The sequence below is a fragment of the Nerophis ophidion genome, linkage group LG16, assembly GCF_033978795.1.
Source record: "Nerophis ophidion isolate RoL-2023_Sa linkage group LG16, RoL_Noph_v1.0, whole genome shotgun sequence".
Classification (NCBI taxonomy): domain Eukaryota; kingdom Metazoa; phylum Chordata; class Actinopteri; order Syngnathiformes; family Syngnathidae; genus Nerophis; species Nerophis ophidion.
This window is the reverse complement of record NC_084626.1, coordinates 35,398,761-35,415,816: the sequence shown is the minus strand read 5'-3', so window position 1 is coordinate 35,415,816 and position 17,056 is coordinate 35,398,761. Positions and strand designations below refer to the sequence as shown.

The 17,056-nt window shown below is 40.7% G+C and overlaps 1 protein-coding gene across 5 annotated transcripts in view; it reads left to right on the top strand.

The window, feature by feature from the left end:
• LOC133535305 (E3 ubiquitin-protein ligase RNF123) overlaps positions 1-17,056 on the top strand; it is an 80,013-nt gene that overhangs the window by 6,522 nt on the left and 56,435 nt on the right. For all 5 annotated transcript variants that reach the window (XM_061875002.1, XM_061874998.1, XM_061874999.1 and 2 more), the window contains 15 exons: positions 7,423-7,502; positions 7,591-7,688; positions 7,765-7,819; positions 9,393-9,478; positions 9,560-9,646; positions 9,717-9,784; positions 9,892-10,023; positions 10,112-10,220; positions 10,296-10,400; positions 10,532-10,657; positions 15,997-16,089; positions 16,159-16,234; positions 16,307-16,422; positions 16,765-16,864; positions 16,957-17,018. In XM_061875002.1, the coding sequence (XP_061730986.1) occupies positions 7,423-7,502; positions 7,591-7,688; positions 7,765-7,819; positions 9,393-9,478; positions 9,560-9,646; positions 9,717-9,784; positions 9,892-10,023; positions 10,112-10,220; positions 10,296-10,400; positions 10,532-10,657; positions 15,997-16,089; positions 16,159-16,234; positions 16,307-16,422; positions 16,765-16,864; positions 16,957-17,018 (1,393 nt within the window). The remainder of the gene's footprint in view (positions 1-7,422; positions 7,503-7,590; positions 7,689-7,764; positions 7,820-9,392; positions 9,479-9,559; positions 9,647-9,716; positions 9,785-9,891; positions 10,024-10,111; positions 10,221-10,295; positions 10,401-10,531; positions 10,658-15,996; positions 16,090-16,158; positions 16,235-16,306; positions 16,423-16,764; positions 16,865-16,956; positions 17,019-17,056) is intronic.

Sequence of the window (17,056 nt, the reverse complement as noted above, 5' to 3'; positions counted from 1 at the left end):
AGACGCTTTTTTCACTCATGTTGCTGTTCTGTGTGAAAAGCAATGGGATACAACTATCTGGCAACAGGGCTGGGCGATATGGTTGAAAATTGTATTACAATATAATTGTTTTATATCAATCGATAGCGATAATTATTGATATTTTTTATGACCTACCGAAAATAAGGACCAAGCAAAAAATATATTGAATGTAAACATTTTTATTTAAAGGTGCCGTATGTAATAATTTCATGTCAAGTCGTCATTAAATGGCCCTGATATGTCAAAAGGCATTAATAAGTCATGTTCTTTTCGAATACCTCTATAACTGATAACAGTAGTTCAGCAGGGATAAGGTCATTTAAAAATTGGATTAACAGCCCTGAAATCTTGTCATTGTTTTAATTTTGATGCCCCGCCTTCTACCATTTGACCAATTAGAATGTCCGCGAGTGTGTCACATCCAGGTTGCCAGTTACGCACCGCCACCTTCGTCTGGCTACTGCCACTGGTAAAGTTACCAAACATGTCCGACTTTAGTAAATCTAAAAGGCCTCGTTATGATTCTCAAATCATCGGGGATGCCTTTAAAGACGGAGACGATTGAAGGCGGAGAAGATTTTTTAATCTGACGCCAAACTTGATAATTTCCTCCTTGATAGGTAAGTCAGGCATTTACGTTTTGTTAATATTTTATAATAAATGGAAATTGACACTTCGTAGGTAAACTATATTGTCCAATACGATCTATGATCTTGTTTAACAAAGTTAGTATTTCGTGCAACGAATGCTTGGCATGCCTGCCTGGTCAATGACATATCGACAAATAGGCTAACGGGGAAAATATTTTCCCGTTAGCCTGTTTGTCGATCTGTTATCCAACTGATAGGGAAAAGTATACTTTCAACAAATAAAACCTATGTAAATATGGGGAGTGTCAGTGCCTATTTCGTTCTCAATATACAAATATGTTGAGGAAAGGGGGTTCCAACATTAGCACGACTAACTGTGGTTTCTGGTACTGTAGGTGCATCAAACACATATGAAGTGGTATTTGCTTGACACAATATAACGCATTACATGTAATGATTTTCTTGTTTGTGTATTGACATGGTAGTAGACTATATGATTTATGCGTAACATGGTTTTTGGGAGGGGACTACATGGTTTTGACTGTGATTTCAGCACCATTGCTGGCCACATTACTACATATGGCACCTTTGATTATAATACCTCCAGCCATATAGGCAGAAAGAAAAGACAATGTCAACACAACCATGAAAAATAATCAATTTAAACATAATTCTAAAATCACATTGATCACTTAAAAGAGCTGTTTGTAACGTTTACACAGATGTCTAGAGGGTGCTAACTTTCCAACATATTATAAGCGTTATAACCACCTTACAGGGCCTTTAGAACATCATGACATAACTACATTTGTGCGTAAACGCATGCACATGCATCAGCTTTGGGTGTTGTTTGCTAATGATAGAAATTTGGATAGTTTAGACAAAATATAGACAGTTTTAACACAAATGTGTTCCGTTAAACCACTAATGGTAACATAAGATAGCCACTGGTGTTCTTGTTATATTTCTTGCTTTTAAATATGTTATTGTGAGCGAGTTGCAAACAAATCCTTTTACAAAAACCCCATAAAGTTAAGTTGCATAAATAGAGAATACTAATAGTGCAAAGTGTAAAAATGTAAACATAGACAAATCTGAGAAGAACCATTGTTTGAAGCTTCAGTGCAGGGTGGTGTGGTCTTACAAATCTTGGCGGAGACAAGCACCTTGCATAATTTTCAGATCACAGTGGTCTGACTACGGTTCATTTGAAAAAAAAAATGCCATGCTTTCGAGGTGACGTTTACTGTTTTATCCACAATCTTTTCACTCTCTGCTGCATTCATTTTTAGTTTCTCTTCTCACTCAAGAACCAACCGCGAGACAACAAGATGGTGCAACCAAGCTTGACAGTTGATACTTTTACCTGATTGACTGTTGAAGTGTCACTCCCACTAATCAGTGATCACTTCCTATTGCTCGGTTACCTGAGAGCGAGGACACTTATCCATGCAACCAACCTCGCTTGCAACTTCCAGTTTCTTCTGACAGAAAGAAAAACAACCATTAAACGTTTTATCAAACACATTTTCTCTTGATAATGACTACGTGTCCATCGCGATATATATTGATATAATTTCGCCCGGCCCTACCTGGCAATGTTCTGGGCTTATTAGTATTAGAATCCCATGTGTATGTGTTTAAACACGAGGAACTCTGCTTCCTGCAGTCAGATTTAACTAGATGTGTGACAAATAAATTAAGTAAACACTGACCTAAACAATTGATTTCAACACAGCTGGGATGCATAAGTGAGTGTGAGGTGTTCAACGTCATATCTGTACACACAAGTAGTGTTCACGCAGAACACCCACAAAAAATTAATTAGATTCCTGTACTGAAGAGGCTGAAGTTTGTTCGCATGTTGACCTCAATTCTCCAGCGTTATGTTACCAACACTTCTATTCATAGACACACACATACACCACTGCCTCACTGGTACTTCATCATGTTGTTCGCTTCTTGTGCCTTACACACACTGAAGATGTTTGGCTCCATAAGCTCTTATTTTGGTAAATGGTGTCTTTGTGTTTTCTGATTGTTGTTGTTTTGGGGAAGGGGCCGGGTTGTTGTCTTATAGCATGTTGCGTTTCACACACACAGCTTTTCAGATGTCACAACATGATAAAAATAAGTCAACATGTTCAGTGAAAGAACAGTGTTCCTCGATATAGGTGGTTTTAGGGATATAACGATATGAAAATTTCATATCACGGTTATCATTATTATTGCAGCAGCATTGTTGAATGTGCTTAGAAAGTACTTATACATGCCAAAATATTTTGATTAAGTTATTTTTTGAGTAGCTAAAATAAATACACACTGTTAGAAAACCTGCTATTTAAAAAAATAAATTTTCGAATAATTTGCGATTAAGAATCGTTATTAAAAATCAAATCAACACCCCCCCAAAAAAATCTGTCCTGTCCAGCCACTCTAGTAAATGTTTGGGTAGAATTTTATTAAACAAAACCAGTTTTCTTTGAAGTAACATGGAAATTTATCCGAGCTGCTTATCTATTTTTTAAAGGGATGTAGTTAATCAAACCATTGGCACCCAATCATTAAATTATTATAAAAAAAGTATTGATTTTGAATCGAGAATCATTTTTATTCGAGAATCGATTCTGAATTGAATCGTTACCCTGAGAATTGCATCGAATCTTATCGATTCACATCCCCATTATTTTGCATGTTTTGTGCTTTTTATGCTTTACTTATAGTGTTTTAGTCTTAGTATTTTATCTGTTTTTAATGGCTAAGTTTGTATTGTTTTAAATATTTATTTGTACTGTAGCACTTTTAAGATTTATTTAAATGAAAAGTGTGTAACAGTTCTATTGTTATTATTATTTATTATTTCTGATGGGGATTGTGGCATCCTACTCTCTTCAGTGGTCCTTGAACGTACTATATAGAACGATCACTGTGTAGTAAGAGAGCACAGCTTATTTCAATATGCATAATTTAATATCATATAACTATATATAATACTTCATTGTGCCTCATTGAATATCTTAGTTGCTCAGACAGTGTTTTGTTTAAACCGTACTGTATGTGTTTATACAAGTTTAGTTTCGGTTGTGTTGTTCTTTAATAGGGAAAGACGTTAATGTCTCTTGTTTTGAGGTTAGCATTCAAGTTGGCGAGGTGGGGCTAGTCAGTCTATGAGTTTATCTAAGTGCAGTTGTAACAATCACGGGTATACAATAATTTTAATAAAAAAATGGTAATACTAACCTTCGTTAGATTTACTGCCATTTTATTATTACCATTTATCGTAGCATATCTAGACAATTTTCAAAATAAACTTGGCCGATTATAGAGCTTTTAATACCACATCGTGATAATGTATGTTGATGACAAATTATAACTGTGTCCTGAAAATTTGACAGCGACAAGCGATTAAAAGCGTCGTCAATGTAACGTCCTCACTAACCAGGTAGCACCTAAAGTCTCTTTACAATGCGAAGGCGTTACTAGTCAATAGTCCTTTCCTCCATGGTGGCAAGTAAACCTTTCGTACAAGTATCATTACCGGAAGATGAGGACTAGCGAAGCATGCCACACTATACAACAAAGTAGTATAGAAGAAACCAGGCTAACACCAAAGCAAGAGCTGTTAAATGTAAGAAGGGGTGGGCGGATCCATACAAAGATTGACAGTAACAATACCTAGTATAATATCAGTTAGGGATTGGTGATATGCACCCCCCGCAACCCCAAAAGGGACAAGCGGTAGAAAATGGATGGATGATATGGCCTAAAATCTATATTGCTACATACTGTACATTTTAGCCTCCTGCAATAATTGTCACAATATATTATTTGGCATATAAATGATAAATGAACCATTCAATTGGTTACCAAGTGTCCTAATTTAGTTTCTGACCTTTTGCATAATATCTGACAAATATAAGAACAGTAAACGGAATGGTGGTCTAACAATATCAATTAATTATTAAATGTATGTCCTTATATTTTTTTAATACATACAATATTTTGTGCTAAATAAACTCAATGGTTCAAAATAACTAAATATAAGCAAAACCTACTGTTGGCTCTGAATTAAAGTCCTAAAGTCCTGCAAAAAATAATTGTTGATTTTGTCGTGAAAAATATTTATATAATCACTGCAGTGTCGACCATATACTGATACTATACTTGGTATTGTAACTGTCCGTATACATCTCAATCTGCCCACCCGTATTAACATTCAAGAGCTCTCTCGCTTAGCGGTTAGCATGTCTTCTTGTACACCAGTTACTGGTGGTTTTGGCACTGTGGACAGGTGCCAGATCATGCCGGAAAATGAAATCATCATCCCCATAGAGCTTTTCAACAGATACAGCTTCAATAGCCGTATTCCCATGGTCAAGCCACTCCTGAACTCTAGACAACGGAAGTTCCCTCAGTCAGCAATGGTTTGGGGAGCCATGTCAGCTGCTGGTTTTGGTCCACTGTGTTTCATCAAGTCCAGAGTCAATGCAGCTGTGTACATGCTTCCATCTGTTGTAAAGCTATATGGAGATGAAGATTTAATTTTCCAGCATGATCGGCCACCTGCTCACAGTGCCAATACCAGCAGTAACTGGTGTACTGACCATGACATTACTGTCCTCCATTGGCCTGCCAACTTTCCTGACCTAAACCCCATAGAGAATTTGTGGGGTATTGTGAAGAAGAAGCTGAAAGACACCAGACCCAATAATGCAAATGAGCTGAAGGCCGCTATTGAAGCATCCTGGGCATCCATAACACCTCAGCAATGCCACAGGCCGATTGCCTTCATGCCATGCTGCATTGATGCAGTAATCCGTGCAAAAGGATTCCCAACCAAGTACTGAGTGCATTAATTGACATTTTCAAATGTTTGATTTTGTTTTGCTGTTATAAATCTTTTTTTTTACTTGGTCTGAGGAAATATTCAATTTTTTTGAGATAGGATTTTTGAGTTTTCTTAAGCTGTATGCCATAATCAGCAATATTAAAATAATAAAAGGCTTGCAATATTTCAGTTGATGTGTAATGAATCCAGAATGTATGGCATTTTCATGTTTTTAGTTGCATTACGGAAAATAAAGGACTTTATCACAATATTCAAATTTTCTGAGACAGTCTTGTATTTACATACACACACACCCCGTTTCCATATGAGTTGGGAAATTGTGTTAGATGTAAATATAAACGGAATACAATGATTTGCAAATAATTTTCAACCCGTGTTCAATTGAATGCACTACAAAGACAACATATTTGATGTTCAAACTCATCAACTTAATTTCTTTTTTTCAAATAATAATTAACTTTGAATTTCATGGCTGCAACACGTGCCAAAGTAGTTGGGAAAGGGCATGTTCACCACTGTGTTACATCACCTTATCTTTTAACAATACTCAATAAACGTTTGGGAACTGAGGAAACTAATTGTTGAAGCTTTAAAAGTGGAATTCTTTTCCATTCTTGTTTTATGTAGAGCTTCAGTCATTCAACAGTCTGGGGTCTCCGCTGTCGTATTTTACATTTCATAATGCGCCACACATTTTCAATGGGAGACAGGTCTGGACTGCAGGCAGGCCAGGAAAGTACCCGCACTCTTTTTTTTTAAGAAGCCACGCTGTTGTAACACGTGCTGAATGTGGCTTGGCATTGTCTTGCTGAAATAAGCAGGGGCGTTATGAAAAAGATTGTGCTTAGATGGCAGTATATGTTGTTCCAAAACCTGTATGTACCTTTCAGCATTAATGGTGCCGTCACAGATGTGTAAGTTACCCATGCCTTGGGCACTAATGCACCCCCATACCATCACAGATGCTGGCTTTTGAACTTTGCGTCGATAACAGTCTGGATAGTTTGCTTCCTCTTTGTTCCGGATGACACGATGTCGAATATTTCCAAAAACAATTTGAAATGTGGACTCTTTAGACCACAGAACACTTTTCCACTTTGCATCAGTCCATCTTAGATGATCTCGGGTCCAGAGAAGCCGGCGGCGTTTCTGGATGTTGTTGATATATGGCTTTCGCTTTGTATAGTAGAGCTTTAACTTGCACTTAGAGATGTAGCGACGAACCGTATTTAGTGACAGTGGTTTTCTGAAATGTCCCTGTGGCCATCTGGTGATATCCTTTAGAGATTGATGTCGGTTTTTATTGCAGTTCCGTCTGAGGGATCGAAGGTCACGGTCATTCAATGTTGGTTTCCGGCCATGCCGCTTACGTGGAGTGATTTCTCCAAATTCTCTGAACCTTTTGATGATATTATGGACCGTAAATGTTGAAATCCCTAAATTTCTTGCAATTGCACTTTGAGAAACGTTGTTCTTAAAATGTTTGACTATTTGCTCACGCAGTTGTGGACAAAGAGGTGTACCTCGCCCCATCCTTTCTTGTGAAAGACTGAGCATTTTTCGGGAAGCTGTTTTTCTAGCCAATCATGGCACCCAACTATTCCCAATTAGCCTGCACACCTGTGGGAGGTTCCAATTAAGTGTTTGATGAGCATTCTTCAACTTTATCAGTATTTATTGTCACCTTTCCCAACTTCTTTGTCGCATGTTGCTGGCATCAAATTCTAAAGTTAATGATTATTTGCAAAAAAAAAATGTTTATCATTTTGAACATCAAATATGTTGTCTTTGTAGCGTATCAACCTAATATGGGTTGAAACTGATTTTCAAATCATTGTAATCCGTTTATATTTACATCCAACATAATTTCCCAACTCATATGGAAATGGGGTTTGTATATATCGGGATATAGATTTTAGGCTGTATCGTCCTGACTGTCCTCTTCTTGTCCCTTGTTTGTAGGAAGTCTTTGGCTTTCCAGGATCTTGGTGCTCACTTAGAAACGTTGTTGTCTGAGGGAGAACGCACTGAGGACAGTCGAGGTATATTGGATGAAAAGGATAAAGAGTGTTGGTCTAAAATGTAAATTATAGTTATTGTTGACTATCTTATCTTTCCCGCCTTGTCCAGACCAGCCCGTTGAAGGTCGTCTGGGCCCTCAGCCGGTGGTTCTGGACCATACCAGCGGCTTCGAGGGGCTTCTGTTTGTAGATGACGACCTGCTCGGGGTATAAAACCGTTTTTTTATTCATGATGTTTTCTTGAATGCTAGATGATGATTGACATGTCACGTTCTCACCCCAGGTCATCGGTCATAGTAACTTCAGCTCCATCCGAGCCACCACTTGTGTTTACAAAGGTATGTTCTGATCCATGGTAGGGAAGCATCGTGCAGACGGTGAAGATCGAGTTGAAGTCATGAATATATTAAAGCTGGGGTACTTGAATCTTTTGTGACCAGGCAAAATTAAAAATGTAAATCTCGCCCCTCGCTCTGCGCACCTTGCTGATAGTCCCTCCCAGTCTCCTCCTCTCTGAAAGTGTGCAAAATCGCCCATGAAAGCTGTACGTGCACACGCATATGTTGTTGACAGTCTGAAGTTGCATTGGTGGATCCTCAAGTTCGTAATTTGTAGCTGAAAAAAACCCGACTGTCAGTAACACAAGTCGCCACACCAAATGTGGGAAAATTGAACATTAGTGCACCTGTCTAGAAGGAAAACAGCCACTTGCGTGTCCAAAGACTGGCATGCATTGCCCTCTATCTTGAATACGCCGGACCAATATTTATTTGAGTTTTGGCTCCTTTTTGTTTTTTACACATATAACGTCTTTTCTTTTCTTCCTCTGATTTCCTCTTTTTGGGGTTTTTAGCAGTATATGCTGTAAAGGCACGCCCAGGTATTTCAACTTTTTCAGGTAGGTGTTCGGCAGCAATGCTTTACTAAAAACATGTTTGCACCGTGCAAGCGCTACACTATATATCGCATCAGGCAATGAGGAGGCTCCTTCGCGGGCTCTGCTCATCCATCCTTTCTATAAATCTTGATGTTAGATCTGGAGGGTTTTTTTTTTTACTCAAATACTTAATTATAAGGCACAGATAACATGCAGACAGATTATTTTTCCTAAATTATTACTGTTATGATGCCAATATGTTTTTTTAAAGTTAAAGAATAAAACTTCGGTACCCCAGCTTTAACAATGCATTTTTAGATTGAAAACCCTACACAACTATTATTGATATTAATATTAGTTATACTGTTGCTTATAATAATTTTAGATTTTACTATTTTTAGGATTGTACTTGAGTATATAATTTGGATATCTTCTCAATTGGGGCGGTATAACTCGGTTGGTAGAGCGGCCGTGCCAGCAACTTGAGGGTTGCAGGTTCGTTCCCCGCTTCTGCCATCCTAGTCACTGCCGTTGTGTCCTTGGGCAAGACACTTTACCCACCTGCTCCCAGTGCCACCCACACTGGTTTAAATGTAAAAATTAGATATTGGGTTTCACTGTGTAAAGCGCTTTGAGTCACTAGAGAAAAAGCGCTATATAAATATAATTCACCTCACTTCACAATTGCTTTTTAAATTTCTATTTTAAGTATTGTAAAGGTGCTATTGGGTGGGAGTCATTGTTACTCTGGGCAGAGGCGCTCTTGTAGTCTGTAACTTGTTTTGTAAAAGTTTTATTATAATGTATATCCCAAAAATGTATCAAATCATGAGGTGCCCACCGTGTAGGAACTCGGTATGCCCTGTGGCAAACTGAAGGTTCCGCTCCGAACATATCGGATTACAATTTACCGATTCCCTACTTTTTATTCAACGTCTCATTGCTGTTAGTCTTCAGCTAGCTGCATGTGGTGAGAGATCATGTGACGCTTTATTTGGGTTGAAGAGTGACCTCTTACTGTGTGACGTTTACAGGGAAATGGGCCTACGAGGTGCTGATCTCCTCGCAGGGTCTCATGCAGATCGGATGGTGCACACTCAACTGTCGCTTCAACCAGGAGGTAACTGGTCTTCGCAGCAGTGTTAGCATCATCTGTAGAACCACAAAGCTTGTGACGGTGTTGCTGTGACTTCTTCTTTAGGAAGGCGTTGGCGACACCCCCGATTCTTACGCCTACGATGGAAACCGGGTGCGCAAGTGGAACGTGACCACTACCAACTATGGGAAGGTGAAGTGATCTCTGAGGTCATGCAACTTTTGTTAATGTTGTTGTCTCTGATGCTAGTTTGTCATCTTAGTCATGGGCGGCCGGGGACATCGTCAGCTGTCTGATCGACCTGGACGAAGCAACCATCACCTTCTGCCTGTTGGTGACCCCTGTTGTCTTTGACTGCCCGGTTTAATGTGATCTAAAATATTGCAGTTGTATAAATGTACCACAGCTGAAAAGATGCTTTGACAATTTAACCCCAGGAACGGTCAGTCTCTGGGCACAGCGTTCAGCGACATCAAGATAGGTCCAGGCGTAGCCTATTTTCCCGCAATCAGCCTCTCCTTTAAGGAGTCGGTGGCGTTCAACTTCGGGAGCAGACCTCTCAGATATCCTGGAAGTAAAAAAAACACTGCATGCTTTATTTGGTGTTGACTTTTTTAAGCTCCATACTGCATTGTCCTTAATGTGGTGCACATATCCCGTGGAAGGCTACCTGCCCCTGCAGGACCCCCCCACTGCAGACCTGACCAAAGCTCACAAACTGCTTGGCTACATCAAAAACGTCCTTTCCACCGCCATCGACATACAGGTTGGACCATGTCACATCCAAGACCTCTGTGGTCCATGTGGCGGTCTTTTAAACTAAAGCTAATGTTCCTTGCAGGAAGAGCGTTTTCTCGAGAAGGATTGTTCTCTTTGGAGGCTTAAGGGAGAACCAACAGTCCTCATCACGCTTGCTCACATCTTCAACCACTTTGCTCCTCTCATGGTAGAACCTCTTCCTATATATTTGAGAGCAGCCTATCATTGGTCTATTGACTACTCATTCATTAGTATCATCTTCCTGCTCTTAAACATTTACTATAGCACACTAATGTCACCTTCTCTTTACATCCGTAGTGTAAAGTTTACCTGGTGGAGGACGTGCTCATGAACTTCCTGTTGGGGATTCTGGAGGGTGGAGGTTCCGTGGATGAACACCCGCTCATTCAGCAGTTGCTGGACCTCTTCTGGCTTCTCATGGAGGTAAATACTGTTGAACCTCGATTTATGAATTACATTTGTTCTTAAACTCATTTCATAAGTAGAAAAGTTTCTCCATCAGAAAAAATGAAAATGTGAATAATTTTTTCCAGCCTTGACAAAAGTTCATGTTTAGGTAAACTTTTGCACACTTTGAATACAATATAAAGATCATGGAGTACCGTATATCAATCAAACATAACTAGGGTAATTAATGACAAAGTCAAAACAACAGCAACTTGCTGAAGTGTTCCCCCTCGTGCTGCTAAGATAAGATAAGAATATTTATTGTACTTGCAAAATTATACAAAGTACACCAGTTCAATTAAAATTTTGGGCACATAATTTCTCCTCAGTACAGAAGAAAATTTTGAAAAAAAATTAATAAATACACTGGTGATTTATCCACTCTTTATAAAAACTATACTTTGCAGCATGTTATTGCACACATTAAACCAAGTTGTATTATCAATGTTGGTGATTGCACTTGTGCATGAAATGACACAATTTCAAGGTCACATGATTGTATTTTTATCTGCGATGAGGTGGCGACTTGTCCAGGGTGTACACCGCCTTCCGCCCGATTGTAGCTTAGATAGGCGCCAGCGCCCCCCGTAACCCCATTTGGGAATAAGCGGTACAGAATGGATGGATGGATGGATGATTGTATTTAACAGTACTTTGGCCCGGTTACAAAATTGGTCCCTCAGTTTATTTGTTCGTGTTTTCAGTACTGTGAATCTTCTGCCTGAGGGCAACAGCTGAAACATCCGGTTTTCTGGATGTGTAATCTCTTTTTAAAAGGTTTTGTGTTCTCTTGAGACAACGGGTGCTATAGAGCAGTGGTTCTCAACCTTTTTTCAGTGATGTACCCCCTGTGAACATTTTTTAAATTCAAGTACCCCCTAATCAGAGAAAAACATTTTTGGTTGGAAAAAAAAGAGATAAAGAAGTAAAATATAGCACTATGTCATCAGTTTCTGATGTATTAAATTGTATAACAGTGCAAAATATTGCTCATTTGTAGTGGTCTTTCTTGAACTATTTGGAAAAAAAGATATCCAAATAACTAAAAACTTGTTGAAAAATAAACAAGTAATTCAATTATAAATAAAGATTTCTATACATAGAAGTAATCATCAACTTAAAGTGCTCTCCTTGGGGATTGTAATAGAGATCCATCTGGATTCATGAACTTAACTCTAAACATTTATTCACAAAAAATTAAATCTTTAACATCAATATTTATGAAACATGTCCACAAAAAAATCTAGCTGTCAACACTGAATATTGCATTGTTGAATTTCTTTTCACAGTTTATGAACTTACATTCATATTTTGTTGAAGTATTATTCAATAAATATATTTCCAAATGATTTTTAAATTGTTGCTATTTTTAGAATATTTAAAAAAAATCTCACATACCCCTTGGCATACCTTCAAGTACCCCTAGGGGTACGCGTCCCCCCATTTGAGAACCACTGCTATAGAGGTCCTCTAGGGAGGGGAGAGGGTGGCCAATTATTTTTGGGGTGGTGTTGATGATCCTCTGTAGTGCCTTTTTGTGTGCCGTGGTGCAGCTGGTGAACCACACAGAGATACAATACGTCAGCAGATTATCAACGGAATAGCGGTAGAAGACGGTCAGCAGCACCCTCTTTAAGTTGATCCTCCTAAGGATCCTCAGGCCGTACAGCTGCTTTTGGCCCCTCTTCACGACCGCCAACGTGTTGGAGCTCCATTTGAGGTCTTCATTTTTGTGCACGCCTAGGAACTTTAAGCTTGGCACCCTCTCCGCACACTCCCCGTTTATGTGGATGAAGTCACATCAGCCTTCCTTTTTCTGTAGTCCACAATCACCTCCTTAGTCTTAGAGATGTCCAGGTTATTACAGCACACCACCATCACCAGTCTATGAACCCCCTCCCTCTACGCCGTCTCATCACCTCTAGAGATCAGTCCCACTAAACTCTCTTGCTCTCTCTCTCTCTGAGAGGTGATGCAGTCGTGGGTGTACAGAGTGCGGAGAGCAGAGGACTCATTCCACAAGCTTGTGGCTAGCCAATGTTAAGGCTGAGGGCTGTAGAGAGGTGAGGCCCAACTCTGACTCTTTGCACCCGGTCCGAGAGGAATTCTCTGATCCAGCAGGAGGTAGTAGCTGAGAGGTCGCTCTCCAGTACCTTTGCAGTTTGTCGGTCTGGGAGTATGCTGTTGAAGGCATAGCTAAAGTCGACAAAGAGCAGCCTAGCATAACGCTCCTCCAGTTACAGGTGGGAAATGGTGGTGTGAGGCGCTGTGCAGATGGCGTCCTCTGTCAATTTATTAGCTCTGTATGCAAATTGCAGTGGGTCAAGTGTGGGTGTGAGGCAGGAAATGATGTGATGTCAGACTAATTTCTCTAAACACATTGTGGCCACGAGTGTCAGAGCAACTGGTCTGTAGTTATTGAGACTGCTGATTGAGGTCTTTTTAGGCAGCGGGATGATTGTGGGGGACTTCAGGCATGGTGGAATAAGGGACTGGGACAATGTCTGATTAAAAATTCTATAAAAGACCCCAGCCAGCTGGTCTGCACACTTTTTAAGGACCCTGGCAGGTATTCCGTCTGGTCCAGTGGCCTTCCTGGGGTTCACTGCCCTCAGTCTGCGCCGCTACTCGTGTTCCGACACCTTGAGGCTGGAGGTGTTAAGAATTCTTGGTGGAGCTGCAATTTGCTGGGGTTTGAAATGTGTAAAGAAGTGGTTCAGCTCCTCTGCTAGTGCAGCGTCGGACTCAACTGTGGTAGTGGTGCTGGAGTCCCTGCCACATCTGGCGTGTGTTGTTGTTGGCGATGTGGTCCTCAATCTGCCTTGGCCTCTCTGATGCCCCTCTTTAGGTCGGCTCTGGCTGCGCTGTACTTCACTCCATCCCTGGACCTGTGAGCAACATTGCGGTGCCTCAGCAGTGCCTTCACCTCTTTAGTCATCCAGGGTTTCTAATGGGAGTTTTCCCAGAGACGTTTGTCAATAGTGATGCTATTGATGCAGAAGGTGATGTAGGCGATCACAGATGTGGTGTTCTCCTCTAGGTCCTGGTGTTCAAGCACACTCCAATTTGTGCTCTCAAAGCAGTCTTGCAGCTCGTGTAATACACCTTCTGGCCATGCTTTTATAGTTTTTTTGGTTGGTAAGCAGGAATCAGTAGCGTAGACATGTGACCTGAAAGACCCAGATGTGGTAATTTTCTTGCTCTATAGTCTTTTTGAATATTGCTGTAAGATTTTTCCAATGTGTTTGCTCCTCTTGTGGCACACTTGACATGCTGACTGAATCTGGGGAGTACTGTCTTCAGTTCAGTATGGTTAAAGTCTCCCGCTACGATGTGCACTGCATCAGGATAAGAGCTCTGTTGGCTGCTAACTGCTCTGTATAGCTCCCCCAAAGTTATGTTAGCATTAACATTGGGTGGTATGTAGATTTCCATTACCATGACAGTGGTAAACTCACAGGGTGGATAGAAGGGTCTGCATCTCGGTGGAGCGTGTGGCTTGTTAGCCCGATATCCGAGTTTGGTATGGAAGGATGTAGCCAGGTCTCTGTTATTATCAAAACACTGCAGTCACGGAAACACTTGTCGGCTGCAATCTTTAGTCTCAGCTCGTCGATCTTATTCCGAATGGATCTGGCGTTGGAGAGAAGAATGATGGGAAGCATCGGTTTAAAAGGTTGTAATTCCTGGCGACTATATGTAGGATTTGCCCAACATACTTTAGTGTTTCCAGACAAAACCCCACAAAACAAAGCATACAAAAACACTATACTAAGCACCGAGACTGGAGAGCCATGTGTCGCTGCGTCTATGCGCCGTCATGTCTTCACAAGAGGCAGTCACATGCCCTGTGGTGCACCCACAATTTGAAATTACAAAACTCTGTGTGCAGCGAAATAATAGGGGACAGGGGGTGTAGGCAATGTTGACAACGCTGTGGATACTTCCCAACGATTTGACATCGCACATCATTTGTCCATTGCTTTCTTTAGACTCCTTTTGAGCAGGCAAAATTAGGAGAATGCTGTAAAATAGCGAAAAACAATTAAAAAAATATACTATGTACATAGTAGCTAACAACATCCCTGCTATGCTTACCTAAAGGGGTCATATTAGGACTATTTTCTACATTTTAAACACTTCCTTGTTGTCTACATAACGTGTAATGGTGGTGCTTTGATCCAAATTGTGCATACCGCTAGATTGTTTTACAGGCCATCTTCAAAATGTTTGCTGACAGTCTCTTCAGATTTCGAGCACCCTTCAACTGCATCTACTACCCGTTTGCAATCCATCCATTTCCTACCGCTTATTCCCTTTTGGGGTTGCCGGGGGCGCTGGCGCCTATCTCAGCTACAATCGGGCGGAAGGCGGGGTACACCCTGGACAAGGCGCCACCTCATCGCAGGGCCAACACAGATAGACAGACAACATTCACACTCACATTCACACACTAGGGCCAATTTAGTGTTGCCAATCAACCTATCCCCAGGTGCATGTCTTCTGAAGTGGGAGGAAGCCGGAGTACCCGGAGGGAACCCACGCATTCACGGGGAGAACATGCAAACTGCACACAGAAAGATCCCGAGCCTGGATTTGAACCCAGGACTGCAGGAACTTCGTATTGTGAGGCAGACGCACTAACCCCTCTGCCACCGTGAAGCCCTCCGTTTGCAATGTTATAGTTTTTAATGCTAACATACAGTGTCTATTTACAGATATAGGTTAGAATTATGCAATACTTTTTTTCTTAAAAATGGCAACAGAGGAGAATTTTAGCATGCATGTATGAGTCAGTCTGCCCCACAAGAGGATGGAGGATAGGAAGGAACTTATTGACAACAACTGAATAAAAAGGCTGACTTGCTCAAAGCTCTTGGTGTAAACGGCTACCATGTATGGAGATTTTCGCTAGTGTAACTAAGGCAAATTACATCACCTAAGTCTCAAATTACATCTGGAAGAAGGCACAATTATTTTATAAAGATCTCTGCCATGCCTTCATGTTTTCATTTCAAATTTTCAGGACTTACGGGGATCCCAAATACACAAAAACAAATACAAACAGGTAGGAAAAGTTGTTTCTGCGTAGTCGGACCCCTTTAAAGAGCACCGGAGATGTATCAGGTTGCCCAAAACTAGCACAAAATGGCTTAGCTACAGACACACAATGGGTGGATGCAATATTTGTACACGGAGGCAAGTCTTGTACAGCAAAGCATTTTAATCCAAGCTGTGGTTTGTAAATGAAAAAATGTGTACAATGACATGGGATCATATGATATCCTTGTGAGCATGTGTTTATTTGTGTGCAGGACTATGAAGTGAACGAGTGTCTGCAGCAGCTGATGATGTCACTGTTGAGGGCCTATCGCTTCTCCCCAATCATCCCTGACCTGGGCTTTCAGGTAGGAATTGTATCCGGTGGCAGTTAAGGGAGATGGAAGTTGTTCACTAGGTTCCTATTGCTCTTTCAGATCCACTACCTGCGCCTGACCACGGCCATCCTGCGTCATGAGAAGTCCAGGAAGTATCTGCTCAGTAACGTCTTATATCCTTTTGTGATAAGGTCAAGCTAGCGTCATTCAGTCAATCGCTTCCGCTTTCCTTAACACAACTTCACATTCGATGTGCTGCGTTCTGTTGTCTTTTTTTATATCAAGACGCCACTCAGAGTGAAGGAGGCGGGCCTAGAGGAGCTCATCCCTACCACTTGGTGGCCAACGCACTTTGATAAGGAGGTGTGTGTAACGCATCTAATGCTTCATTCCACATGAACTATTTGGACAAAAGTGTTGGGAGACAGTCTTAACCAGTCATTGAATCATTTGTATTATTCCAATTTTTGGTGGAACATTTTGAGGAAGAACCTTTTCGGTTCTCAGAGCGCAAAGGAAGGTCAATAACACAACGATTGTATGAATTTGCTCCAGTAGAACTAGAGCATGTCAAACATTAGTGACTTCACAAATGCGTACACTCCAATAATCTTGTAGAAAGTATTCTAAAAAGAGTGCAAGCTGCAAATATAGGAGCTTGTTGCGTGTATGTGACAACACTTTTTTGTCTTTATTCCTTTTCAGGGCAAAGATGAGCGGGACCCTAAAGATGAAAGTTCAGATGAACGTTTGAGGCGGCGAGCGTATGAGCGAGGTTGTCAGAGGCTGAAAAAGAGAATTGAAGGTGTGACCATTATTCTTTGTAACATGTATGATAAATCATGTTTGCTCTCTTATTGTTCTGCTCAAACATGATGAGGTCTTCTCTCCTCTTAGTGGTGGAGGAGCTGCAAGTGCAGATTCTGAGACTGCTGCTTAATAACAAGGACAAAACGACGGTACGTGGATGTTTGTCACTGTTATGTTGTCTAAGTAT